This window comes from Vipera berus (genome assembly GCF_964194415.1).
Source record: "Vipera berus genome assembly, chromosome: 2".
NCBI lineage: Eukaryota > Metazoa > Chordata > Lepidosauria > Squamata > Viperidae > Vipera > Vipera berus.
Genome location: NC_138203.1, coordinates 128,244,445 through 128,259,946, shown reverse-complemented (window position 1 = coordinate 128,259,946; position 15,502 = coordinate 128,244,445). Strand labels below are relative to the sequence as shown.

The 15,502-nt window shown below is 43.1% G+C and overlaps 1 protein-coding gene across 2 annotated transcripts in view; it reads left to right on the top strand.

Moving 5' to 3' along the window:
- Positions 1–15,502, top strand: part of OLFM2 (olfactomedin 2) — a gene marked incomplete at its 5' end in the record, with an annotated part of 181,102 nt that overhangs the window by 78,312 nt on the left and 87,288 nt on the right. For both annotated transcript variants that reach the window (XM_081316581.1, XM_081316580.1), the window contains one exon: positions 6,199–6,348. In XM_081316581.1, the coding sequence (XP_081172707.1) occupies positions 6,199–6,348 (150 nt within the window). The remainder of the gene's footprint in view (positions 1–6,198; positions 6,349–15,502) is intronic.

Sequence of the window (15,502 nt, the reverse complement as noted above, 5' to 3'; positions counted from 1 at the left end):
TTTCATTTATGAATCCTCTTTGGGCCATTTGCGGATATTTTTTTTTAGGGGGACCATTTTCTGGTACCATCTCTGGAATCTTTCATTTATTATTTGTTTCCACAACACCCTAGATTAGAGGTCCTCAGCCTCTGGTCCGTGGACCAGCAGCGGTCCACAGCATGCCAGCAATCAGGCCATGCAAACAAGCAAAGCCCCATCTGAGGGATGCAGGCAGCACACAAAACCACACCCCCTCCGGTCTGTGGAAAAACCTTTCTCCACAGAACCAGTACCTGGTGCCCAAAAGGATGGGGACTGCTGCTCTAGATCACCAGTTGGCACATTGGAACCATCCAGATGCACTGGGGCTACAGTTTCCAGATTTCTCAGACAGCACCTACCTCTAGGCTTGGGAAAATCTGTTCTAGGAGATTGTATCATTCCAAGATACTGTATTTGGGACTGGATGTTGGATGAGGATGGCCATTAGTGAAATCTTCCAAGATCAATTTCAGACTACTGAAATAAAATTTGATGCCATTGCTACTACTACGAATGGAAGGAAAGGGAAGGGAATAGAATAATGGAATGGAATGGAACAACAGAACAGAACAGAATACAAATAAGTATAACAAATTGAATGTAAACAATAATGAGCAGAGCTTAAATGGATAAAAATTAAATGGGCCTTTAAGCAAGAAAGCAATTTTTAAAACTGGCGTGTTTAATGATCAAAGGGCATGCTTATAATAATAAGCTGACAATTAACATAAATTAATAAATGCCACTGTCACATTATTTTTTTTAAAAAAATACAGGCTTCTTTGGATTACAGAATTTCATATGGAGGAGGAAACGGAGCCATGCGATCTCAACAGCCTGTAATTTGTCTCAGTTTCAACCCAGCTAGCAAATATTTACAGGAATGAAATGTGTGGCATTGACAGGTGCAAACCTGGGAAAGATAAGCTGAAAGAAATGACATCTCCTCTGATGGAGGAGCTACTTGTCTTGGATGGTTCTATTATTATTATTGCAAGGATTTATTTTATGGATACAGTCAATAAAACAAATTTTAAACAAAAATGAAAAATAAAAAATTAGAAAACAGACAACCAGAAATAAACTAAAAGTACAATTTTAGAAAGTAAAGAAATAATAAGAATATTTATGCATAATAAATCAGTAATAACTGATTTATTAATATACTACTATAATATATTCAGTACAAAATATGTTAAAATGTCATAGATGGTAAATCTCTGCCATAATAACACACATTGCTGCATATTTTGATTAGTAGAAAATATTACCTTTTCTAAAACAGATAAATCACACATTTCAGACAACTTATTCCTTGACATCTGGAACACTGTAATACCCTTTCCCCCTGTTCTATACAACTATTAGGAATTATTCCTGATAAACAATCAAATTCCAAAGTTTTAATATGTAATTCAACATTACATTAAAATCTTTAACATTTAAAGATTTGCCCATAAAGCTACTAATATACACTATTGTACTAAATGATCACATAACGCTATCATGTGGGTCAGTAAACACTCAAAGTTTTTACACCTCCAAGAATACCTCTAAGAACCTACATCAGACGAGAGACAGTATTCACTTTAATAACGTGATTTTTATCCCACAATGTAAAGAAATGTTAACTCATCTATTAAAATCCAATTCAGCCCTTTCTCAAAGTCTCAATATATTTAATTCCACGTATTTAAAAACACTTTAGCTCCAGATGTTTAATGTATTAAAAAATATCACAAAAGTCATCTCTTGTCATATAGTAGCTGTATTGATATTTAAGGGATCAGGGGAAATTAGCAAGATTTATCCCAGTTACTCTTCAAGTATAGAATACTTTCCAAAACCTTTATAAAATTAGAGGGGAAAAAGAGGAATCTTTCACATGCTATAATGTATAGACAGGCAGACATTTAAAAATAATTGCCATAGTCTAAATTAGCAACACAGTGTACAGATCGTGTTCAACTTACAAGAGTTCAGTTAGTGATCATTCAAAGTTAGAATGGCACTGGAAAAATTGACTAATGACCATTTTTCTCACTTATGGCCGTTGCAGTCTCTCCATGGTCATGTGATCAAAGTTAAGATGCTTGGCAACTAACTCATATTTATGACGGTTGCAAGGTCCCAGGGCCCCAGGATTATCACTTTTTGTGACCTTCTGTCAAGCAAAGTGAATGGGGAAATCAAATTCATTTAACAACCATGTTACTAATTGAATAACTGCAGTGATTCACTTAACAACTGTGGCAAGGAAAGTCATAAAATGGGTCAAAACCCATTTAACAATGGTCTCACTTAACAACAGAAATTTTGAGCTCAATTGGGGTCGTAAGTCGAGGACTACCTGCCTTGGTGGAGCAGTGGAGCAGTGGGCTAATGCCTCCTTAAGTAACACCAGCTGCCTGCAATTAGTGCAGGTTCGCGTCCCACCAGGCTCAAGGTTGACTCAGCCTTCCATCCTTCTGAGGTAGGTAAAATGAGGACCCAGATTGTTGGGGGCAATAAGCTGACTTTGTAATAATGCCGCTTGGGGGGGCCCGAAAGCCCTAATAAGCAGGCATATACATAGAATGAAGGCTATTGCTAAGCACATTGATTTGTGCTTTAGATTGTAAGCCGCCCTGAGTCTTCGGAGAAGGGCGGGATATAAATGGGATTAAAAATAATAATAATTTCACAATACCATAGAAGATGTGGCCCTTTGACCAGTGAACAACCTTGTCTTGATGTGAAAGGTGAATAAGCATCTCCAAGGATGCTCATGATTTCATTTTTTTATACTTTGTTTTTCTGTACATAGACTGGAATGAGTAGTCTTTCCACTACAGGATTACACTCTGTCAAATAAGATATGACTGCACTGTTACAAAGATATAGGCATATAAAAGTACCGGTAGTTTCCTTCATGTTGCGCACGACTCCCACTGACTTTACAGACATGTTCATGAAATTAACAGGGCAGCAAAACAGAAGTGATTTGCCATTGTTTTATTCAATCCTGGGGTTCCCTGGGTGTCTCTCACCGAAATATTAATCGGACCTGAACCCATTTAGCTTCTGAAATCAGAGAAGCTCAACCAGATGCTGCCACCTGCTGTGACACTATAAGCGCTTTGAAATCATGTTTTTTTTTTACCATTCTATTCTCCACCTGACTGGAACAACTGACACTCTAGACAAGGCTCACACCACAGAGATTATTCAAGAGACCATAAAGATAAATCTGTAAAATGTATTGAGCCGTTGCAAAGAAGTGGTGACATTTATAACATTCACCTATTTTGACAAAAAAAGGGTGAGAGAGGAAGTGTACCTATTCTGCATGAAAAGAAACCAAATGATTTCCCTGAACTGCCTGTATTCTGCCTGAAGGGAGTATTTTATTGTTATTTATGAAAGGAACAAAGGTTTGCCCTTTAAAGGCCAAGAAAGTAATTTCACAGGACAATTCAAAGTAATTTAACTTAGAAATGAACATAACTACATTCTACAGCACTTACCCCTTAGTAAAGTAATGATGCACAGAGTTGTGACAGCATTGTGATTTTTTTTAAAGAAAGAAACCTGGAAATTATAAAATCTCTTTCTTTTGAGGTAGATAGAGGGACCCCTATTGAGAGTCAAAGAATATAATACAATTTGCTTGCTTGCTTGCTTGCTTGCTTGCTTGCTTGCTTGCTTGCTTGCTTGCTTGCTTGCTTCATTCATTCATTCATTCATTCATTCATTCATTCATTCATTCATTCTGCTGAATGAATTCAGGCACATTTGAATCGAAACCACCTCCGGGCAGCTCACCATATAAAACAATAACAAAACATATTGGGAGCTGCTTGTTCTATACAATAATATAAACAAAAGCACATCTAACAAAGGGGCTCCCTCATATACACATGGTTTAGTTTGATTCAAAATTGTATTTACTCAAATGGTCTGCTCGGTAAATAATTTTTTGTAAGAAATTCTTCATATATAAGGTTGTTATGGGGTCTCTCTCTTTCTCTCTCTCACTCAGACACACAAACCCACCCATCCCTTCCTGAAGGTCATGATTTTGTGTATACTTTTCCTTAAAGGTAAAGGTAAAGGTTCCCCCGCACATGTGCGCTAGTCGTTTCCGACTCTAGGGGCCGGTGCTCATCTCCGTTTCAAAGCCGAAGAGCCAGTGCTTGTCCGAGGATGTCTCTGTGGTCATGTGGCCGGCATGACTAGACGCCAAAGGCGCACGGAACGCTGTTACCTTCCCAGCGTAGTGGTCCCTATTTTCTACTTGCATTTTTTACGTGCTTTTGAACTGCTAGGTTGGCAGAAGCTGGGACGAGTAACAGGCGCTCACTCTGTTACACGGCACTCGGGATTTGACCCGCCAAACTGCCGACCTTCTGATCGACAAGCTCAGCATCCTAACCCACTGAGCCACCGCGTCCCTATACTTTTCCTTACCATGTACCTTTTGAGAGCCAGTTTGGGAAAGAGAAAGTGGTTGATCTGTAAGACTAAATGCATTCTGTGTAGCATATTGATTCAGGAACTGTAATTAGGGATAGGTCTGATCAAAAAGTTAGCAGAATGCATTTGTTCCTTGATATCTACACTTTTCAGAATTCTGCAATGCAGTCTTCCAGAGAAAGAATGAGTTCTTAGGCACAAGAACATGGGATATTAAAATGTATTCAATGTCACATCTGCTTTGATTCCAAGTAAATTGGGGGGGGAGAGAAGAAAAAAAACACCTAGCCACCTTTTATTGGTAGTGGATGATGCCACTGTTCAAACACATATCATGCTATCACACGACAGTACTGAATTTTGAATGCTAAATACAACATGCACACTGTAGCTATCCCATATATCTCTCAACCTTTTTTTGGACTCACAGCTCAAAGGTAAGTTTACAGGCATGTAAACATGCAAAGCATACTACAGCAGGAAGCAGAGATCCAGTCCAAGTTATTTGGTATGTGTAGGAATCCTGAAATACGAGGATGAAAGTTTTAAATTCTCTGTTAGGATAAGTAGAGTCTGTCCACATTTCTGTGTGGATCAAGAAGAGTATGATTCTTTGTTGTTATTTTTCTGATCTTCATAACCAGGATTTTTACTTTTGCTTGAGTCCAGCTGTGTATCTAATCACTAGAATTGCCCAAGTGTTAATTGCCTTGATCATATTTTCTCTGCTGAGTTTGGACTTTAAGATCTTTTTCACTTTCATGATGTATTCACTTCTAACCTCCTTGACAACAAGCATGCTTGATGTGGTCAGTGTGAAGGGTGCCCAGCTATTTGTAGTAATCTTCATCCAGACTCTTGATGTTTTTCCATAGGGCATCTTGATTTCTTCAGTTTTTTTATTTATTAAATTTCTATGCCACCCATCTCACTGAGGTGACTTTAGGTGGCTTGCAGTCATACGATTAAAATATCATATAAAACATTAAAAAATAAATAAGAATCATATGTATAATTTTCATTATTTTTCCTCTGTTGCTGATAGGGCTGGCACATTTGTCCAATTATTATTTATTTGTTAAAATATTATATGAATATTGTTATTTATATTAGCATTGAATAGTTTTACTGTTCTTATTTGTGGATGAGTCAATAAATATTCTATGAATGCTTTATGATTAATTATATTAAAAATTATAGGAAATATTGATAAATATGACCCACACAAACAAAAGCTCTTTGGGGGTCCTCTAGGATTTTTATAAATGGGAAGGAGTCCTGAGAACAAACAGTTTAAGAAACACTGCTCTAGATTAATTCAGAATCTTCCTGGATGTGCTGGGTCAGCTGTGGTTACCTACCAATTTACTTCATGATACATGATCACAACTTTGTGAGGATCTTTTTGTGATTTACCCGTCGGTAAGAATAGTTGTAGTAGCAGTAGTGATGGTTGTAGGGAGCCCTATACCTGGTTCCAGATACTTTGACCCTTGAATTGTTCAATGTTTGTTGTCCCATGAACATCTGTGGCATCGCTGCCATGCCAATTGAAAACCTCTTCAACTTCTTATTTAGACTAGTTATTATTTAAATAAAAAATAATTTATTTAATGCTACTAGTTTAGAAGTGCAACAGTGATACAAAGGGTCGCCCTTTTGAATTGCTAGCTGCACAATCTTTATATTCAATGTTATCTGCTTTCTTTCTCTCCACAGACTCTCTTCCAAAGCCCAGATGAAGGTTGGCAGGTCTATACGTCAGCTCAGGCGCCAGATGGCAAATGTTTGTGCACAGCAGTTATCCCTGTTCAGGGCACCTGCTCGCGAGACCTGCGTAGCCGGCAACTACGGCAGCTCATGGAGAAAGTAAGCAAAATGTTTCCTATCTGTGGGAGAAGGTGGCTTAAGCCATGGGAGCCTTTAGATTTCTTAGGGGTGCCAGTGCTTGGAGTTGCGCTCCCATGTCCTTTTCCTGTTCTCCTTTCCTCCACTTCGTTCATAACTGCTGGGGATTTAGCCCTGATTTTACAAGATTAAGGTGAAATTCAATTGAGGCCTGATGAAGAGAAACCTGGGAAGTGGTAGCATGATCCAATCTAAACAGAGCCTAAACAGAGCCTAATCTGGGGCCTAATTTCGTCACCTACCCTAAAATCTTGGTGACATTTGTAGAAGACATATGTGGCATTTCTTGAAAGGAGTTTGAAGTGCCCTCCCAACATTATATCCTCAAAATCATTCGCTCATGGTCATTAAAAAGGTTCTTCAGTTCCTGATTCATGAAAGAGAAAGGATCTTGCCAACAAAATAGGATTTCCTTTATTGGGCAGAAACCACAAAACAGCTAGCTCAAGATTTGACTAATGTTCCAGGCATCTATCAAAATTGTCCTGTTGGATAACCAGGGAAATTCACCTATCTCTCTCCTTCACTTGTGCTACATTAAATTTGAGTTGAGCACTAATTGCTGACTTCATTCCTAAGGCAAAATACCAGTAATGAAGGCAGGGCAAAATATGCTGGTATACTTGAGTTGTAGCTCACAGACTGAATGAAAGCACATTCATGTGGTTGTGAAGAGCACCCCATCATCGAGGAAAGATTTTTTATTCTGATGAAGACTTGAACCACCCCTTATTAAGTAACCTAATCATTACACAACACCGGGTATCACTGGCTTCATGCTGTTGCTCACATTTCTACAGCCACCTATTCTGGCTGTATCAACTGTGCATATATTCCCATTTGACCATCTCTTGGATTCTGCAAATTCTAGCACAAAATGGTTTCACTCAGTGACAACAGTGATGATAATGATGATGAAGATAATGACACAATGATAATCATCACTGCGATTGTATTGGTGAATAGATAGGGAGATGGTGTTTCAAAATGCCACTGGAGAAAAGGCTCTGCCAATGGACAACTGTTTTTACCCAATGGTACCCAGAGCATGTCATGCCAGCTGGATCAGGTAGGACAAGTAGAGACAATTGGGGAGCAGTGCTATCATATGCACTGAGTAACCACTGCCTTTGCTTTCTGCACCAGTCAAAACTTCCAAATACTCTCCCAGGGCAGCTGCATGTAATAGTCCAGTCTGAGGGGGTCACAAAGCCATAAGTAACTGTGAACAGGGTCCCCTGTATTCAGGAATGGACACAACTGATACACCAATGTGCAAAGGGTGTTCTAGAATGGCTGCCACCTACTCATTTAGCAGGAGCTGTAAGTCCAGGAGAACTTCCAGATGGCACACTGGGTCTGTCTCAGGCTCTACTAGTCCACTCAGAACCAAAGATAGAAGGTCCCTGGAACCAGGAGACCCAAAACCCCAGAGCTACTCTGCCTTGCTTGGGGTTGAACTTAAGCCTGTTATGCCCTATCCAGCTTCACCACCCTCCACAGCCTCCAGGACTGAGACAGAATCTCCATGGCATCACTCAGGCAATCCAAGGTATAATTATAAAGCTTGGTATCTTCAGCATATTAGTGATACCTCACCCCAAAACATTGAATGGCCTCACCTAGCAACTTAATGTAGATGTTAAACAATGCTAATGACATGACTCTATCTGCATTTCCTCAAGATGCTGATGGTCCATTTGCAAATATCTTATTTAATTTAATTTAATTTAATTTAATAACATTTATATACCGCCCTTCTCCCTGAGGACTCAGGGCGGTTCACAGGGCAGAATAAAATAGCAAATACAAACATTAAAAAAGATTAAACAATTGCCCTAGTTAAAAACAATAGAAATACAGTGCTAAAAACCCCAAGAAAAATTAAAAGACCAAAGATAAAACAACCCCAGCAATCCCCATCAGGCTAGGCCAGCTTGTACAAACAGAAATGTCTTAAGATCGCGGCGAAAGGAGCGAAGATCGGGCGCCATCCGGAGCTCTACCGGTAGCTGATTCCACAGCTCCGGAGCGCCCACAGAGAAGGATCTCCCCCTGGGGGCCACCAATCGACATTCTCTGATCGGTGGCACCCTGAGGAGGCCCTCTCTGTGGGAACGCACAGGGCGCAGGGAGCTTGATGCCGGCAGCAGATGTTCCCTGAGGTACTCCGGCCCCATGCCATGGAGTGCTTTGAACACCGTTACCAGTACCTTGAATCTCACCCGGAAGACAACTGGCAACCAATGCAGCTCACGGAGCAGAGGTGTAACGTGGGAGTATCGGGAGACTCCCAACACCACTCTCGCGGCTGCATTCTGTACCAGTTGGAGCTTCCGGGTGATCCTCAAGGGCAACCCCATGTAGAGAGCGTTGCAGTAGTCCAGACGAGAGGACACGAGCGCATGAGTGACCGTGCATAGATCATCCCGGCTAAGATAGGGCCGCAACTGACGCACCAGGCGAACCTGTGCGAAGGCCCCCCTAGTCACAGCTCCTATATGGTCTTCCAAGGTGAGCCGTGAATCTAGGAGGACCCCCAAGTTGCGAGCCCTATCTACGGGGGGTAATAGTTCACCCCCCATAGCCAGAGGTGGAATGTCCGAATAAACCCGGGATGAAGGTATGCAAAGCCACTCAGTCTTGTCGGGGTTGAGCTGGAGTCTGTTCCTCCCCATCCAGACCCGAACCGCCTCCAGGCAACGGGACATCACGTTGAGGGCATCACTGGGGTGGTTTGGGGTCGAAAAGAAAAGTTGGGTATCATCAGCATACTGATGATACCCAACTCCAAAGCCACGAATGATCTCACCCAGCGGCTTCATGTAGATGTTGAACAGGAGAGGCGAGAGGACCGACCCCTGAGGAACTCCACAAATGAGAGACCTCGCGGTCGACCTCTGCCCCCCTGCCAACACCGACTGCGAACGTCCCAAGAGATAGGAGGAGAACCACTGTAACACTGTGCCTCCCACTCCCAATCCCCTGAGACGCCGCAGCAAGATACCATGGTCGATGGTATCGAAAGCCGCCGAGAGGTCTAATAGGACTAGGACAGAGGAATGCCCCCTGTCCCGAGCCCTCCAGAGATCATTCACCAGCGCGACCAATGCCGTCTCCGTGCTGTGCCCGGGCCTGAAACCCGATTGGTACGGGTCTAGATAATCCGCTTCATCCAGGACCAGAGGGAGCTGATGCGCCACCACACTCTCAACAACCTTCGCAAGAAAGCGAAGGTTGGAGACAGGACGAAAGTTGTTCAATACAGCCGGGTCCAGGGCAGGCTTCTTGAGGAGAGGCCTCACCACCGCCTCCTTCAAGACGGCGGGGAAGATACCCTCACTCAAAGAAGCCGATATAACTGCCTGGAACCAGCTGCGTGTCCTCTCCCGGGCTGCATAAACCAGCCAGGAAGGGCACGGGTCCAGTAAACATGTGGTGGTGCTCAGCCTCCCCATGATCCTGTCCACTTCCTCCGGAGTCACAGAATCAAACTCCTCCCAGGTGATATCGACAAGACCACCCGTGTCCTGATCGTCAGACTCTGCCCAGTCAGAGTCCAGACCGGTCCGAATCCGAGCGATTTTGTCCGACAGATGTTGGTTAAACTCCTCGGCACGTCCCTGCAAGGGATCCTCCCTCACCTCCTGATTTAGGAGGGAGCGAGTCACCCTAAACAGGGCAGCCGGGCGATTATCTGCGGACGCAATAAGGGTGGCGAAGTGGTTGGACCTCGCCTCCCTAATTGCAGCGAGATAAGACCTAATATAGGCTCTTAGTCGCAATCGGTCGGGTTCGGATCGGCTGGACCTCCAACCGCTCTCTAGGCCCCGTCTCCGACGCTTCATCTCCCGGAGCTCCGCAGAGAACCATGGAGCTCGACGGGATCTGCACCGGGTCAGGGGCCGCAGGGGTACAACTCGGTCAAGGGCCTCAGTGGCCGTCCTTTCCCAGGCTTCCACTAAGGCCTCGGCCGAGCTGTGAGCAAGGGAGGCAGGTGGGGACCCCAGCGCCGCCTGGAACCTCTGGGGATCCATTAAGCGTCTGGGGCGGTACCATTTAAGTGGTTCCAAACTGCATGAAGAGGAAGGTGGATATGGGGGACAGTCAGGGTAGTGCTGTGGTCTGAGAGTTAAATTAGGACCTTTCTGCATGAAACTCAAGGCACACACCCCCCACACACACCTCTTTTATTCTCCCCAAAAGTGAGAAAAGTAGTTTAGGCTATAGAGATTATATATAGTTCCAAGTCACCCAATGAGTTTCATGGCTAAGCTGAATTTTGAATCTGGGTTTCCTTGGTCCAAATTTAACTCTCAGACCACAGCACTAGTCTGACTGTTCCCCATATCTACCTCCCTCTCCATGCAGATGGAGTTTGGAATAAGATATTTGCAAATGGACCATCAGCATCTTGAGGAACAGATTTGGTGTCATGACTACTAGTTAGAACTAAAATTATCAAAGAATTTGCGAAATGCCAGCCTGGGCTCTCATTTCGATTCTCTTCCACTTATTTTTTTAATCACTGGATTCCACCCCTGCCCTTTACTCATATTAGACTGGAAGCTTAAGTCTTTGATCTTCCTGTGAGTGGTGCTGCTTTTTTTCCTCCCTCAAAAGGCAGCTTTGCCTCTTAGGATGCAAGGGAGAAGTCAGGGAGCTTCCTTTGTCTCACCTTCTTCTCTTTAATGAGATGCAAATAGGGCCTTTATGGTTCCTGGTGGAGCAGTGGCAGCCGGCCTCATGGCAGGATGAGCAGTAAATTCCCTTTCCTCAAGATTAATTGCCTTAAAATCTCATTACCAAGGCAAGACTGCTTCCCATTGACTTTGCACGTGCAAATAAAGTATTTATTAGCCAAATAAGGATCATGCCAATTTACTGTTGCAATTACTATGGGTCTTCTCACCAGGGAATTGCAGAGAAGAATCTGTTGAGCTTCAGCTCAGCTTTCTTGTGGCTTCAAAAGCTTCAGGATGGGCCAGAATATGGCAACTTGGTGAAGGAATGCACATCTGCCTTGGCCTATATGTGAATAAGAGAAAGGGGAAGAAATTAAATTTCTGGACCTCTCCATTTTTAATAGTGGAGTCTTTGAGGCAGTAGCAGTGAGGATTAATTGGTTTACCCTCTTATGACATAGACAAAGTGAGTGTTCGAGGGGAAGAAATTAAGCATGTCTATAAGAGTTTATAAAGACTGGACAGATGGAGAGAGAAAAAAATAAAGGTATAGGAGGGAGGCTTGATCTTCTGTGTTTTTATTCTGCTGGTCAGTGACTGGAATTAAAGAAATAATCATTGCAGTAGAGAGGGAAATTCTGCTATCAAGCAGAGAAAGGGGACTGTAGGTTTCTTTTGATGGGTAAAGAATTGCAAACCTACCTGGTTAATTGCATTCAACCCAACAAAACCAATGGACAGACCCCAGCTCCCCTCCATGAAGAATAGAACCCAGGTACACACAAACTCACACACACACATGTTGTGTATGTTGTGTAGTGAGTCCGACGCAAGGAAGAGATGCCAGCTGGTGTGTGAGTTCAGCTCTTTATTGGAGGGGGGTAGCGAACTGGGGAATGAGGGTTACCTGGCCTCCTTAAATACCTAGCCAGGTAAGCGAACAGCCAATGGGGTTGGCCCTAGGTTTCCCGCCAAAACTGGGTTTCCCGCCAAAACCGTTCAGGCCAACGCCCCCTGGTGGCTGTTGCTATGCAGGTGCCTGCATACATAACACTGTATCTTTAGGGTTTCACCCTTCCCTTTTCTTTTCTGAATAAAAGTTCAAGCAGAAATCCAGTGGTACTTGAAAACTGCTGCTGCAGTGAGAGGGATTACATTTTCTTCATAAAAAGTAATAGAGAGGAAAAAATAAGGGCAATACCTTTATTCAGTCAAAGTGACAATTTACAACCTTTCCAAGAATTCTTTATCAGGCAAGATCATAAAAGATGGGGCGGGGGGGGGAGGCAAGGGGGAAGGAAGAAAATGTTGGTGATCTTCCAACTGGACTAGTTTACTTTGATGAGGTGAGTGAGAACCTTTGGATCTGAATTGGGATCTTATTGGGTACAGTTTTAGATTCCATTGTGGCAAGTCCTTCTTTTTAAAAAAAAAATCCAACAGTTAAAGTCAAAATAGTTTCTTTCATACCTGTGAGATAAACAGTAGAAAACAGAAAAATCAACAGATAGATTTAATATTAACAAAGTATAAGCTTTTGTTTTCACATGTAATAGAAATTTTTATTTTCTATATAGCAACGTATGGTCTCCAGTCCTATACAGACTGGATTCATTCACCCAAGATGTTTAATCTAGTTACACATTAACTCATGGGGGGAGGGGAGCAGATATAATACAAGGAATCATAATACACTGATGTAAAGGTAAAGGTAAAGGTTCCCCCGCACATGTGTGCTAGTCGTTTCCGACTCTAGGGGCCGGTGCTCATCTCTGTTTCATAGCCGAAGAGCCAGCGCTTGTCCGAGGACGTCTCCGTGGTCAGGTGGCCGGCATGACTAGCACGGAACGCTGTTACTTTCCCACCGTAGTGGTCCCTATTTTTCTACTTGCATTTTTACGTGCTTTTGAACTGCTAGGTTGGCAGAAGCTGGGATGAGTAACAGGCGCTCACTCTGCTACGCGGCACTCGGGATTTGACCCGCCAAACTGCCGACCTTCCGATCAACAAGTTCAGCGTCCTAACCCACTGAGCCACCACGTCCCTTCTACACTGATGTACAATGATGTAAATATACTAAGTAATTCCTATCACAACCACCAAGGTTGATTCTAACCAAGCTGAGCATGATACTTCAATGCATCTGCTAAGCCTATATGTAACCTGCTAAGCCTATATGTAACTACAACTAGAATATCTTCTCACAATTACTACACTAAAACCAAAGACTGATTCCCAGTCAGGTCAAAGTACGCAATTTCCTACTAGTTACATGAAATCTCTTGAAAAGAGCTAACGGTTGCCATGTCATTAATAGCATATTTGAGGAAAATATTTGGTTTGGAATTTAGTGAATAGAAAAATCAGATTTTGGTTTCAAGGATTTTAAATGAGATGAATTGGAGAAAAATTCCAGCTTGAGATTCCAAGAGACCAGTTGAGTAGACAATCTGGGCCATATAGGCAACCATGCAGACTGGATATAACGCAGGTGTTACCATTCATGGTTTGGACTGATACCGAGATGGCAGTATCTATACAGGTGGTCCTCCCTTAACAATGGCAATTGAGATGACAACTCAGCGATGTCATAAATCATGACATCATATGATTGCATTGATTTATGCCAGCAATTGCAGCAGTTCTGGTTGCTGTCATTAAGCAAATCCTGCACAGTTGTTAGGAATGATGTCATGATTGCCATTTGTGCCATCCTGCTGACTTCTCCATTGACTTCATCAGAAGCCAGCAATGAAAGTTGCAAATGGTAATGATGTCATAGTAGAATATGGTGTCTCTCATAGTTGTAAGCCAGTTGCCAAGCACTAGAATTGCAAACATGTGACTGTGGGGACATTCGGGTTTTTCCCCGCGTAGAACTAAAGGTGTAGGCGCAACGTTTCGACGGAATCCCATCCGTCATCATCAGGCTGGTGGCTTCTGCTTCCTTCTTCTGGCAGAAGCATGTGGCTGTTTGTTCCTCTTTTTTAAACTGCCAGAGGGGGTGTGTTCTGTGGGTGGAGGTGTGCTCTGATTGGGTGGGGGACCAAGTGTGTTCTGATTGGGTGGGAGTGTGTTTTGAATGGTGGGTGTGTTCTGATTGGGTGGGGGTGTGTTCTGAGTGGATGGGCTGGTCTCAGCTGCCAGCCCCAGACCTGAGCTGGTGAGTTGTGCTGCTTTTGTTCGGCTTCGTGTTTGTGGTGGTGCCATGCTTTTATAGTGGGTGTCAGTTTGCTTATTGTGTGGTTTGGAGGGGTTTAAAGTGGCTGATGTTGCAGCTGTAGTTAGGTTTCTGTTTTGTGGTTGTGCCTCGTTATCATTGTGGGTTCGGATTTGCTTTTTGAATGGTTGTGTGGTGGTGATGTCATGTGATGTTATCATGAGTTTGGGTCTGGTATCATTCTTGGTGGTTGGGACTCGTCTGTCAATCAAGGCGGGTTTCCAAATGGCTGGTAGGCGAGAGGTATCATCTCGTTTGTTCATGCTGTGGGGGCGTTTTTCTATCTCAATGGCTTCATTGACGATAGTTTTGGTTTTTTTAAAATCAATTTCATGTCCCGTGGCTTCAAAGTGTTGGACCTCTGTGTGACCTCACATTCCTACGCAACTGCCGAGATCAAAATTTAATCCCCACATCCTTCCAATTGAAATTCCACTCCAACTCTGCAGCCATCAAACGCATCCTGATAAGAACTGAACTGGCCCTAATCAGAAATGAACTCCACACAAAAAGATTCCTCCTGGACCGAATCAACAGAGACCTCCTCACACTTCACCTCAAACTCAGCAACAAGATCCACCCCACACTTTGGGACAAATTCAAACAAATCGCCGTCTGGAGAGCTGAAACAGAGACTGCCTACAAAACAGACACACACACCAATAAACTCCAAAGACTAAAGGAACGCCAGAAACAAACCCCTCCTCTCCCACAGCAACACATGAAACAAACTGTGCACAACATCTCAGATAGGATTCTCACCAAAGCCGAAACCAACGTCCTGTCTAAAGGATTTAATTTTGCAGTCGCTCCCAAACACATTCCCACGGAAACCATTATATGCGGAGTCGAATCCAGCCTGACCAAAATTAACCCTGATGACGCCAACAAAATCAGACTCGAAGTTACCAACATCCTCTGCACCAGCAAACCACCCAAAAGCAACTTACCCAAAGAGGAACAGACAGCACTACTTAACCTAAAAAATGACACCAGCATAATCATTCTGCCAGCAGACAAAGGCAACGCCACGGTGGTAATGAACTCATCTGACTACCATACCAAATTATCCAACCTACTCCGAGACTCCACATACAAACTCCTCAAGACAGATCCCACCACCTACCTGGAAAAAACCACAAAATCAAAAATAAAAGCCACCCCCATCAGTGAAGAGATCCAGAAAACAATCATTCCCAGAGAAAAATCA